General features: G+C 37.1%; 1 protein-coding gene across 1 annotated transcript; it reads left to right on the plus strand.

Annotated features, from left to right (window-relative positions):
• Positions 1 to 1,292: 1,292 nt before the first annotated feature.
• CXCL11 (C-X-C motif chemokine ligand 11) lies at positions 1,293 to 2,972 on the plus strand. Its single transcript, XM_025993030.2, is given in 3 exon segments — positions 1,293 to 1,469; positions 2,236 to 2,362; positions 2,479 to 2,972. Coding segments are annotated over 3 exon segments (252 nt in total). The 5' UTR covers positions 1,293 to 1,408; the 3' UTR covers positions 2,543 to 2,972.
• The last annotated feature ends 9,641 nt before the right edge of the window (positions 2,973 to 12,613 follow it).

Genomic DNA, 12,613 nt, shown 5'->3' on the forward strand with positions numbered 1-12,613 from the left:
TTTTAAGACTTATTTGACAGAGAGAGTGAGAAAGCACACAAGCAGGGGCAGCAGCAGAGGGAGAAGGAGAAGCAGGTTCCCTGCTCACCAGGGAGCCCAACATGGCCCTCTATCCCAGAATCCCGGGATCACAATCTGAAAGAAAGGCAGATGCTCAATTGACTGAGCCACCCAGGGGCCCCTGGAAATGATTTTTCAATCACTATATTGTACACCTGAAACTAACAGAATGCTGTATGTTAACTATGCTGGAATTTAAAAAAATAAATTAAACAAAGAAAACAGAAAATAGCAAGAAAGCATTTTTAAAAGCTTTACAGATTACCAATTATTCAGTAAATAAATTTACCCATTAAAAGTCCTTTACATATGACATTTTAAGGTATCTGCATATAACCCATTTAAAACAAATAGCTCTAGAAAGCTTAAGTGGAAAAGGTAAAGATTAAAGGAAAACAAAGGTTACATCAAAATAGAACGCAAAATGTAAAAACATCACGAGAAAAGAGATCATTTAAAAAAAATCCACAAGTCATACAATTTTATACTCTAAAAGTGCTAAAATATATATAAAGTAAAAACTGTTAAACATGCAAAAAGTAGATATAAATTCAGAAGTAGAGAGACTTGTTTAGATGTGCAATTATGGTCAGCATAAATATAAATTAGGTTAAATGAAAGTCACTTGAATTCAATTAGTGTAGGCCTTACATATGAGAGTTTGGTCTTAAAAACAAAAGGTGATAAAAACATTTAAGAATGTTCTTTTGTGTAGTGATCTGAAGAATGGAGGGTAAACAGACAGAAATAGAAGACAATCTTCCTAAATGAAAGACTGAATGGCAATCAATTTATTGCCCATGGTCAATCCCATAATGAAATATATTTCTAGGAAATGCTACTTTGAGAAGGCTGATTCCCATTTGGGAGTGCCCTAGTCTATGTTTTTTTTTTTTTTTTTTTTTTTTTTTTTTTAAATTTTTATTTATTTATGATAGTCACAGAGAGAGAGAGAGAGGGGCAGACACACAGGCAGAGGGAGAAGCAGGCTCCATGCACCGGGAGCCTGATGTGGGATTCGATCCCGGGTCTCCAGGATCGCGCCCTGGGCCAAAGGCAGGCGCCAAACCGCTGCGCCACCCAGGGATCCCCCTAGTCTATGTTTTATATAGCTCTTCACTCTTTACAAAGTGCTTTCACATTCCCATTACTTAACAACAGAGACATGTAGAGAACAAAACAGAAACTCTTTTGGAAGCAAAAGAGCATGACTAAAGGAGGGGAATTCCTGTTGCCCTAAGAGGATTTTAGGTGTATAAAAGTACCACTTCCTCTCACATTCAGCATTTCTACTCCCACCGAAAAGAGTATTGACAGGAAGCAGCAACAACAGCAGTGAAAGACAAACATGAGTGTGAAGGGCATGGTTACAGCCTTGGCTGGGATATTCTGCGCTACAACTGTTCAAGGTATATGGCACTTTTTACTTCTTATCCTATAAATTTATTTTCTAATATTTCAAATGTCTTCATCTTTTCTAAAAGATTTAGTAAATTTTTATTTAACCTCATATATAAGTTACTACTGCTTTGACAGAAAATGCTTGAACTGTTTAAGGCATTAGAGATAATTACTGAAACTAGAAATGATAAACTTCATGGAGTTTGATTTGGCTACAATATCTGGCAAGAACCTTTAGCAATAATTTTAAATATACGTTAAGAAGATTTTATGTAAGATAATGTTAGCTAGCTAGAAAAATTCTTTTTTTTTAAGATTTATTTATTTATTCATGAGAGACAGAGAGAGAGAGAGAGAGAGAGAGACAGACACAGGCAGAGGGAGAAGCAGGCTCCATGCAGGGAGCCTGATGCAGGACTCCATCCCAGGACTCCAGGACCATACCCCTGGGCTGAAGGCTGGAGCTAAACCACTGAGCCACCCAGGGATCCCCTAGAAAAATTCTTGAGTACAAAAACAAGAGGTGAATAATCTTTATCTCCAATAAACTTTCATGCTTCCCTTTATTCTTTAAAGATCTGTTTACAAATTTAGAGAGAAAATCAGTATCTTTCTTATATTCCTTTCCCAGTAACAGCAATGCCAAGTACTATTTGACAAACTGCGCTCTTCATCCTTAATGAAAACCCTGCTCGTAATCTTCACCGGGATCATAAGCTATAATCATCTGTGGCAATCGGATGTATTAGTAACTGATGCTGTGATCTATTCTAGGTTTCCCCATGATCAAAGGAGGATGCTGTCTTTGCATAGGCCCTGGAGTAAAAGCAGTGTAAGTGGCAGATATTGAGAAAGCTACCATAATTTACCCAAGTAACAACTGTGACAAAATAGAAGTGATGTAAGTAATGAACTTGCTAAAGAGGACATAGTGGAAACTTTGTTTTGTGTGTGTTTCTGTTTTGCCTATGTTTTCCCATCCAAAATTAAAGACTGTTTTAGATCTTCCCTTAACAGTATCACCCTGAGAGCACATAAAGGACAAAGATGTCTAAATCCCAAATTGAAGCAAGCATTATAATCAAGGTAGGGTGCCAGACTACTTCCATTTCCTGAAGATTTTATCCAAGACATATCTTTTGAGAAAACAGACTTGCAGAAAAGATTCTGCTAGGATTTTGTATGAGGTATTTTGGTAAGAGGTCTTAACTAGCTGGTTTAACTAGCTTTCCTTTTTCTGCCTTATCTTTTTACATGTCAACTCAATCACTGGAAAACAAGAACAGCATGTTTATAAAACTCTCATTTTCTCATTTCAGAAAATTGAAAGAATGAATTTTTTAAAATCTCAAAATGTATGAAGTCGTAGGAAAGAGAATTTGAAAACCTAGAACAAGTTTACTGTGTGACAACTGAAGTGATTAAGAATTCCACAATTGGAAACGGATTTTCTCCTGCCTGTTGCAATGTATATTCATGCATTTCTACATCAGTAAACCTCAGAAATCTGATGGGTTAGAACTATTCTTTTGTGATTATGAAAACATTTCTGTATCTAGAAGTTATGTTGTTTGTACTTGATCAATCTGCCATATTACAATCTTCACTTACAATAGAGACATTATTTCTGGAGTCAAGACCTTATATCAAATGCATCCATGTGTGTAAGAGACATTCCCCAAATAATTTTTAAATGCAAATCTACATTTTGAATCAAAGCACGCATACACACATATATATATATTCCTTCTATATATGTACATATATAAAAGAAAATAGTTCTTATACATACTGGTTTTATAAAAAGGCTATAATTCACAAAATGTACTATGAAAAAATTATAAGCTAAGAAAACTGGTAAGAGTACAATATTTCCTAAATGAATTCATAGTTCTGGTGTTTTTTTTTTTTTAAAGATTTTATTTATTCATGAAAGACATGGGGGGTGGGGGGGAGGGAGGCAGAGACACAGGCAGAGGGAGAAGCAGGCTTCCTCCAAGGAGCCCGATGTGGGACTCGATCCCGGATCCCGGGATCACGCCCTGAGCCAAAGACAGACGCTCAACCGCTGAGCCACCCAGGCATCCCCACAGTTCTGTTCTTAATTTGATTTTTTTCAGCAACTTTTTTTTTTCATTGAGATTTTGTTGTGATTTTGTTTTAAGTGAGCTCCACACTGGAAGCCCCATATATAGCCTGAACTCTACAACCCTGAGATTAAAACCTGAACTGAGACCAAGAGTCAGATGCTTAACTGACTGAGCAACCCAGGCATTCCTTTCATTGAGATGCACAATAAGGATATGTGTGTTTACTTTGCATTTTGGTTTTATTTATACTTACAAATTATAGCAATATTTTGGAGACATTTTTAATTTAAATATAAAATACTTTTGCCCACCAAGAAAACACTGAAAAATGAACATACACATTTGTCTGGCAATCACCTTTACTTTCTGGGGTTCTTTTTATTTTTCTTTCTTTTAAAGATTTTATTTGTTTATTTCTAAGAGACAGAGAGAAACAGAGACATAGGCAGAGGGAGAAGCAGGCTCTCTGCGGGGAGCCCAATGCAAGACTTGATCCCAGGACCCCAGGATCACACCCTGAGCTAAAGTAAAGGCTCAGATGCTCAACCACTGAGATACCCAGGAGTCCATCTTTTTCTTTTATTTAAGTTCCAATTATAATTAATATACAACGTAATCTTAGTTTCAGGTATAGAATTTAGTGATTTAACACTTACATACAACATCCCGGTGCTCATCACAAGTGCCCTCCTTAATCCTCATTACCTATTTAACTCATCTTCCTGCTTACACACCGTCTGGTAACCATCAGTTTGTTCTCTGTAAGTTAAGAGTCTGCTTTTTGGTTTGCCTCTCTTTTTCCTATGTTCATTTGTTTTGTTTCTTAAATTTCACAAAGGACTAAAGGCATCTGTCTTTCTCTGATCGACTTACTTTGCTTAGCATAATACTCTCTAGCTCCATCCGCATATTTCCCTGTATATATTTATGTGTGTATACACACACACACACACACACACACACACCACATCATCTTTATCCCTTCATCAATCAATGGATATTTGGGCTCTTTCCATAATTTGGCAATTGACAAAGTACAACATCCATTCATGATAAAAGCCCTAAACAAAGTAGGATTAGAGGGAATATACCTTAACATAATGAAGGCCATATACAAAAATACCTACAGCTAATATTATCAATGGGGAAAAACTAAGAGCTTTTCTTCTGTAGTCAGGAACAAGGCAGGATATACACTCTCACCACTGTTATTTAACATTGTACTGGAAATGCTAGCCACAGCAATTAGACAACAAAAAGAAATAAAGGGCATCCAAATCTGTAAGGAGGAAGTCAAACTTTCACTATTTGCAGATGACATGATATTCTATATAGAAAACCTGAAAGACTCCACCAAAAAACTGCTAAAACTGATACACAAATTAGGTGAAGTCACAGGGAGCAAAATCAACATAGAGAATTCTGTTGCATTTCTAGACATCAATAATGAAGCAGCAGAAAGAGAAATCAAGGAATCAACCCCATTAGCAATTGCATCAAAAACCATAAGATCTCTAGGAATAAACCTAACCAAAGAGGTAAAAGATCTGTACTCCAGGATTCTTTTTCTCAGAAAAATTGACTTTTCAGTCATGCCTACACCATAAAATTTTGGGATACCTAGACGATTTTAATTTGAAAAGAATCAAAATCATTTTCTTGTAGTAAAATACCACAACCCTTCTTAAAACAGAAACCATATTTTTTCCAAAAATTGAGATGCCTTTAATACTTTTAATTCATATTTCAAGAAATATACAGCTACCTATCATCACATAGAATTGTTAAGAAATATATTTTAATGAGTAATAGTGAAAGACAGTGGTCCCTTTTAAGGGATCCTTCTAGGTCCAAACACCCTTCTTACTTAGGGCAAATCTCTTTTTATGGGAGTCTGGATTGGAGGCCAAAAGAGAAAAACAAAGGGAGTAGATCTTCCCAGGTAGCCAGAGCAAGGTCTCGGCCAGACCACTCCTACCCTAGACTTTGAACTCCAGCTAGCACCACAAAGATGCTATCAGTAAAAAAAAAAAAAAAAAAAAAGTATTTATTTTAAAGTGGCAGTAGGGGGGATCCCTGGGTGGCGCAGCGGTTTAGCGCCTGCCTTTAGCCCAGGGCGTGATCCTGGAGACCCGGGAACGAATCCCACATCGGGCTCCCAGTGCATGGAGCCTGCTTCTCCCTCTGCCTGTCTCTCTCTTTCTCTCTCTCCGAATAAGTAAATAAAATCTTAAAAAAAAGAGATTAATTTCTTAACTAATATTAAATGTTATTATAAGTGAGCTCCTTGGTATTATCCCACACTTCAGCAAACACTGGTTCAAAAAATAAGGGCAGTTAAGTTAAACAGTATTACCATATGACCCAGCAATCCCACTTAAAAGTATGTAACTAAAAGAACTGAAAAGGGTTATTCAAACAAAAACCTGAACACAAATGTTCATACAGCACTATCCACAATAGCTGAAATGTAGAAACACTCAAATATCTATCAAAAGATAAATGGATTGGGTAGCCTGGGTGGCTCAGCGGTTTAGCGCCACCTTCAGTCCAGGGCGTGATCCTGGAGACCTGGGATCAAGTCCCATATCAGGCTCCCTGCATGGAGCCTGCTTCTCCCTCTGCCTGTGTCTCTGCCTCTCTCTCTCTCTCTCTCTCTCTCTTTCTCACTCTCTCTCTCTGTCTCTCATGAATAAATAAAATCTTTAAAAAAAAAAGATAAATGGATAAAGAAAATGTGGTGTAATACATAATAGAATATTATTTAGCCATAAAAAGAAACGAAATACTGACATAGGCTACAATATAGGTGAACAATGTATGAAAATAAGATGCTAAGGGGCGCCTGGGTGGCTCAGTAGGTTAAGCGTCTGACTCTTAATTTTGGCTTGGGCTCTCCATGCTCAGCACGGAGACTGCTTTTCCCTCTCCCTCCCCCAACTTGTGCTCTCTGTCTAAACTAAATAAATAAATAAATTGATTAATTATTTTGGGGCAAGGGGAGAAGATGCTAAGTAAAAGAAACATAACACAAAAGGTAACATATTGTATGATTCTATTTATATGAATTATCCAGAATAAGGAAATCCATAGAAACAGAAATAAGATTAGTGGTTGTCAGGAGCTGAGAAGAGAAGATAATGAGGAATGACTGCTTAATGGGTACAGGGTTTCTGTTTAGGTTAATGAAAAAGTTTTAGAACTACATAATAGTGATGATTATACAACACTGTGACTGTACTTAAAGCCATTGCACTGTATAGTTTTAAATTATTAAAATGTTAACTTTTATATGTGTTTTATCACAATATAAAAGGGCTAAATTGAAGTAGTAATGGTGAAAATAGAAATATTATGAGATTACATTGCAGAAAAGAAAAAGCAACAAGACTTAGTGACAAACTCATGCGAAGATTGAAACTGAGGAAAGGAATCCAGGAAAATGCTAAGGATCTGAATCTGAAAAGAAAGCAGAGAAGAGAATCAGGAGGGACGCCTGGGTGGCTCAGCAGTGGAGCATCTGCCTTCAGCTCAGGGGGTGAACCCAGGTCTGGTGATCAAATCCCACATAGGGCTTCCCACAGGGAGCCTGCTTCTCCCTCTACCTATGTCTCTGCCTCTCTGTCTCTCATGAATAAACAAATAAAATCTTAAAAAAAAAAAAAGAGGAGAATCAGGAAAAGAACTGAGATTCTGAGGTTTAAAAGAATAATACTGCCACTAACACAATTAGGGAGATGAGGGGAAGACACAGTTTAGCAAAGAAAACCACAGGGTGGGTTTTAGTGAGATGCCAAATATTTAGTGATTTAGAAAGTCAGAACTGTTTCCTCTAATTAACCAAAAGAAGCTTATAAACATATGGAATAATTGTGGATAATAATGCTAAAAATATAGTCAATTATGTTTGGCTATTGAGTACGTACTAAATATACCCACTTAGAATTAGTATACTTCTTTAGTAATGTTTCTTAAAGATTCCTAGAACCAACAAATATAAATCTTTACAATACAGTGAATGCATCCTGTCTGTGGGTTACAAACAGTACACTCTCACACCCACAACTGTTTGAATTATCTGGTAGGAGGGAGAAAGGTAATGTTACTTAGTTGCTTCTTGCCTTGTCTGCAAATTTTATTTGAAACTGGCAACTATAGTTTCAATGCAGGTAAGTATCAAAGAATGATAACTACACTTCCTGGAAATCCCAGCACCATAAATGTAGATGAAGCTGCTTGGTACTACTCAATAAACTGCTATTATATTAGAAATGCCCTGAGGTAAATTAAGAGACTTTACATAATTTCTCATAAATCATAATTTAGCATTCTCGTTTAAACTGTTTACAAAGAATGGGGCACCTGAGTGTCTCGGTGAAGTATTTGCTTTCCACTCAGGTCATGACCCCAGGGTCCTGGGATCAAGTCCCACACTGGGCTCCTTGCTTAGCAGGGCGCCTGCTTCTCCCTCTCACTGCCACTCCACCTGTTTCGTGTGCACGTTCTGTCAAATACATACAGAATTCTTTAAATTTTTTACAAAGAAAAGATAAATTGTCAATAAGAGCTTGAAGAAAATGAAATGATGATCTGAAATATGGAATATTGGGACTCAGTGGGTTAAGCATCTGGCTCTTGATTTCAGCTCAGGTCATGATCTCAGGGTCGTGGGATTAAGCCCCACATTGGCTGTGTGCTCAACAGAGAGTGAAGATTCTCTCTCTGCTCCTTCCCCCACTCATTCACTCTCTAAGAATAAATAAATCTTAAAAAATAAAATATGGAATAGCATGCATATTAAACTATACATATTGAACTACATACTTCAGATTTCTCCTCTCAAAAAAGACAATAATGAATCAATTACAATTAAATCTAAACCTGTTCTAAGTCTTTGATTAAAAATGGAACAATGTTTTTCTGTATGTTGGTAAATTGAACACCAATAAAAATTAATTTAAAAAAAAAATAAAAAAAAAAAAATGGAACAAAAGGGATCCCTGGGTGGCGCAGCGGTTTGGTGCCTGCCTTTGGCCCAGGGTGCGATCCTGGAGACCCGGGATCGAATCCCACATCGGGCTCCCGGTGCATGGAGCCTGCTTCTCCCTCTGCCTATGTCTCTGCCCCTCTCTCTCTCTCTGTGACTATCATAAATAAATTAAAAAATATTTTAAAAAATGGAACAAAAGTGACAATACAGGTGGCTCAGAGGTTGAGTGTCTGCCTTTGGTTCAGGGTGTGATCCTTGGGTCTGGGATTGAGGCCTACATTAGGCTCCTTGCGGGGAGCCTGCTTCTCCCTCTGCCTATGTCTCTGCCTCTCTGTCTTTCATGAATAAACAAAATCTTTTTTTAAAATGGAACAAAAAATTCATAGGATATTGATTTTATTTAAATCTCTGATTTATGAGAGAGGGAAGTAATGCACCCTTACTAAAATATGATCACTTTTATAATGCTCTCAAATGTTACCTCCTTTTCCTCCAAATGACTAAGTCTGCCATAATTCTAAGTGTCCTCCCAAATGCATGAGCTCAGAAACATAGCACTATATTTCAAAGTATGATTCTGTTTTCTAAAGCAATTCTAAAAGAAGACCAATGCTGCCCCCAACTCTACCTATACCATGACCCTGGCCTCTCTTCATCAAAGCCATAAGCTTATGGTCTATCTGCTCATTATCACACCCCAGATTGTCACAAGATTCTGAAGATAAAATCACCTAAATTGCCTTTAATTCGTATGTCAGCACAAAAAATTTATCTATACACACCACACATTCACACACATATATTCCATTCAGCCTGTTAAAAAAAGACAGTAGGAAGCAGCAAAGCAAAGATTAGGAAGGAACCTCTTGTCATTTATATTTAGCAACTGTCCAAATGACATTACCTGCAAGTACAATCCATACTACACTAAATGTCTTCAACTCATCTGTTTCTCTTCTATCTCTGTGGTTCAAGCATCAGTTCAAGCCCTAATTAGCTCTTATTCCTATTCTAAGAGCCTCCATAGCCTCCCTCCAAGTTTCCAACAGTTACCTTTGACAAAGACTCTCATTGACCAAGCTTTAGCTTGCTCCTCAGAACCCTCTACCCAACAAGGTCTTGACCTCTGAACTCCTGTGTTCATCATCTTTGCAGGATCCAGTTTCACTAAGGATTCTAAGAAGTTTAGCAAGAATTCTCCACCCTTGATACCTGATTGCTCTTGATATTTGGTCAATTTCCTCATCTCCCACCATCCCCCAGTGATATCTGATCACTTTGGCCTGCCTTCAGCAAGAATCCTTCATAGATCAGTTTAGCAAAAATTACCCTACTCCCTTAATTTTATAAACACTATAAAATACATTACACTAATCCCCCCTGCCACCCCCCCAACCCCCCACACAAATACACTCATTAGCTATAAATCCTTACTTTTCTATACTGTATTTGGAATTGAGCCCCATTCTATTCTGAGTCTCTTTTGAGTCCCTATTGCAATAGTTCTGGAACAAATATGTTTTTACTGCTTTTACTTAAGTTGTTTAGTTCTTATTTTCTCTGACATCTTCCAAAATGCAAATCTGATATTTTCCTTTTAAAATCTTTCAATACCTTCTCACTGCATTCTGAATAGAGTACACACTGCTTAGCCTATCTTTATAAATGCTGCTGTTAACTCCTTAAACTATCTACTCCCATAATATTCAATTATTTGTCACTCCCATGCTATTTTCTATCTGAAATGCCCTTCTCCTTCACCTACCTGTCCAACACCTACTCACCTTTCAAGACTCTGTTCAAGAGTAACCTGCCATAGGAGCAAAGAGAAAGGGGGGAGGGGAATAAAACAAGATCTAATTAGAGAGGGATACAAATCATAAGAGACTCTTAATCATAGGAAACAACTGAGGGTTGCTGGAGGGGAGGAGAGGGGGTATTGGATAACTGGGTGATAGACACTAAGGAGGGTACGTGATGTGATGAGCACTGGCTATACTATAAGACTGATGAATCACTGAACTCTACCTAATCACTGAACTAATAATATACTATATGTTAATTAATTGAATTTAAATATAAAAAATAGACTTCTCAGAAAATTTGACTAAGTTTAGGCATGAATTATTTTCTGTATTATAGGAAAACTTGGGAATATTATCAAGGAAATTAATTTTCAGTATTACAGTACTCAAGACATTGGTTTCTTTGCTGTTTTTGTATACAGTTTTTTTGTATACAGGTTTTAAAAAGAAGAAAATATCTTAAAAATATCATGAATGTAAAGATCTCAAAATTAAGGGTCACACTGATAAAGGACATTTTGATAAAAAGAGGTGAATTGGTCCGTGCAAAGAATCATTTTCTTAAGAAACAAAAATGATTCTCTGGATTCACAAGAAAAAAAGTTACCTGCCATAATCCTTTCCTAAGCCATCTAACACATACACATTTTAGAATACATCTCTCTCCTTACTATCTCTACTATAATACATCATTCTCACCTGCTTACAATGCCTTCTTTTCCTAGGAGATTCTAAGACTCCTTTCAGCAATCATGGATCTCTTTGATGATCTCTTGAGTATCCATGGCTGGTTGTCAGTTATTCTACAATACATGCTTTGTTCAGGACTAAGATCATGTCATACTTCTTTGAACTCTTATAGCACCCATGTATCTAGTACCTTGACAGATGCTCAATCCTTGCTAGTAAAATAAAACTCTTGGTGCCTGGAGCACCAGAAATCAAAAGTTTTCACCAGATTCTGCATAAAGTGGTCTTCTAGTTGTATGGTAAGTAATCTTCACATTTGTATAGTTGGCATATGTTGTACTGAATAAATGCTCTTAGAAAATTCATAGACACTACAAGTACTCATGTTTTTCTAACTTATAGTAGTGATAATCTTGCGGATCATTTGTATTTTCATTAATTTGTCATTACCATTGTTTTCTATTTTGCATTAAAATATATATTTATATACAATGCATAATAAATATATTTATTATAAAAATATATGACAGTAGTTCTCAATGTGACACTACCACCTTCTAAGCATCCTTTTTTTGGGTAAGATTTATTTATTTCTTTGAGAGAGAGAGAGAGAGAGAACACAAACAGAAGGGGCAGAGGGAAAGGGAAGAGGAGAAGCCAACCCCTCCACTGAGCAGAGAGCCTGATGTGAGCTTTATCCCAAGATAAAGGGATCACGACCTGAGCTGAAGGCAGAGGCTTAACCAACTGAGCCACCCAGGCCCTTCCCCCAGGGATCCTTGAGACACTTTCAGAAGTCTATAAAGTCAAAGATTTATTTATTTATTTTAGAGAGAAAGACTACATGTGCATGAGTGGGGGAAGGGGCAGTAGGAGAGGGAGAGAATCAGACTCTCTGCTGAGTGTGGAGCCCAAAATGGGGCTTGATCACACAATTCTGAGATCATGACCTGAGCCAAAATCAAGGGTCAGACACTCGACTGAGCCACGCAGGCGCCTCAAAAGTCAAATCTATTAAGATGAAGGCATTATTTGTTTTCTTCATTCTCATTCACTCATGAGTTTCCCAGGGGATCGCTGGCACATAATACTGCAACAAATTAAATGCATAAATAGATATGAAATCTAGCTATCTTCTACAAGCTAGGCATTGTAAACTTTAAAGAGATTCGCAAAAAATGTAAAGCAATATTACTCTTTTCACAAAATTTTTTTGGAAAATAGTTATTTTTTGAAAAAATATGTTTATTTCTGTTAACATGCAATGGGCTTATCACTAGGTTCCAGTAACATCCTTTCCTTACCTTGCCTCTGAGATAATATAAACTTCCCATAGCTGACCTCAGCATCCCATGTTGGTTCTTTTAATCTTGCATACTCCTTCATTAAATCCTTGTCAGAATTCCAGCTGAGTGTACCCTCAGTTTTCTTCCAGGTCCCTGGTCTGATACTCCTCTTGATCCTGGGTCAGACAGATTCATCAAGAAAACCTGTTTCTTCCTGAAGGACAACTGATGCTACTAATTTTAGATGACCAGGTGTCCTGATCTGTTGGCTAATGTCATAGATTTTGTCAC

This window comes from Vulpes vulpes, unplaced genomic scaffold, assembly GCF_048418805.1.
Source record: "Vulpes vulpes isolate BD-2025 unplaced genomic scaffold, VulVul3 u000000899, whole genome shotgun sequence".
In the NCBI taxonomy this organism is placed as follows: domain Eukaryota; kingdom Metazoa; phylum Chordata; class Mammalia; order Carnivora; family Canidae; genus Vulpes; species Vulpes vulpes.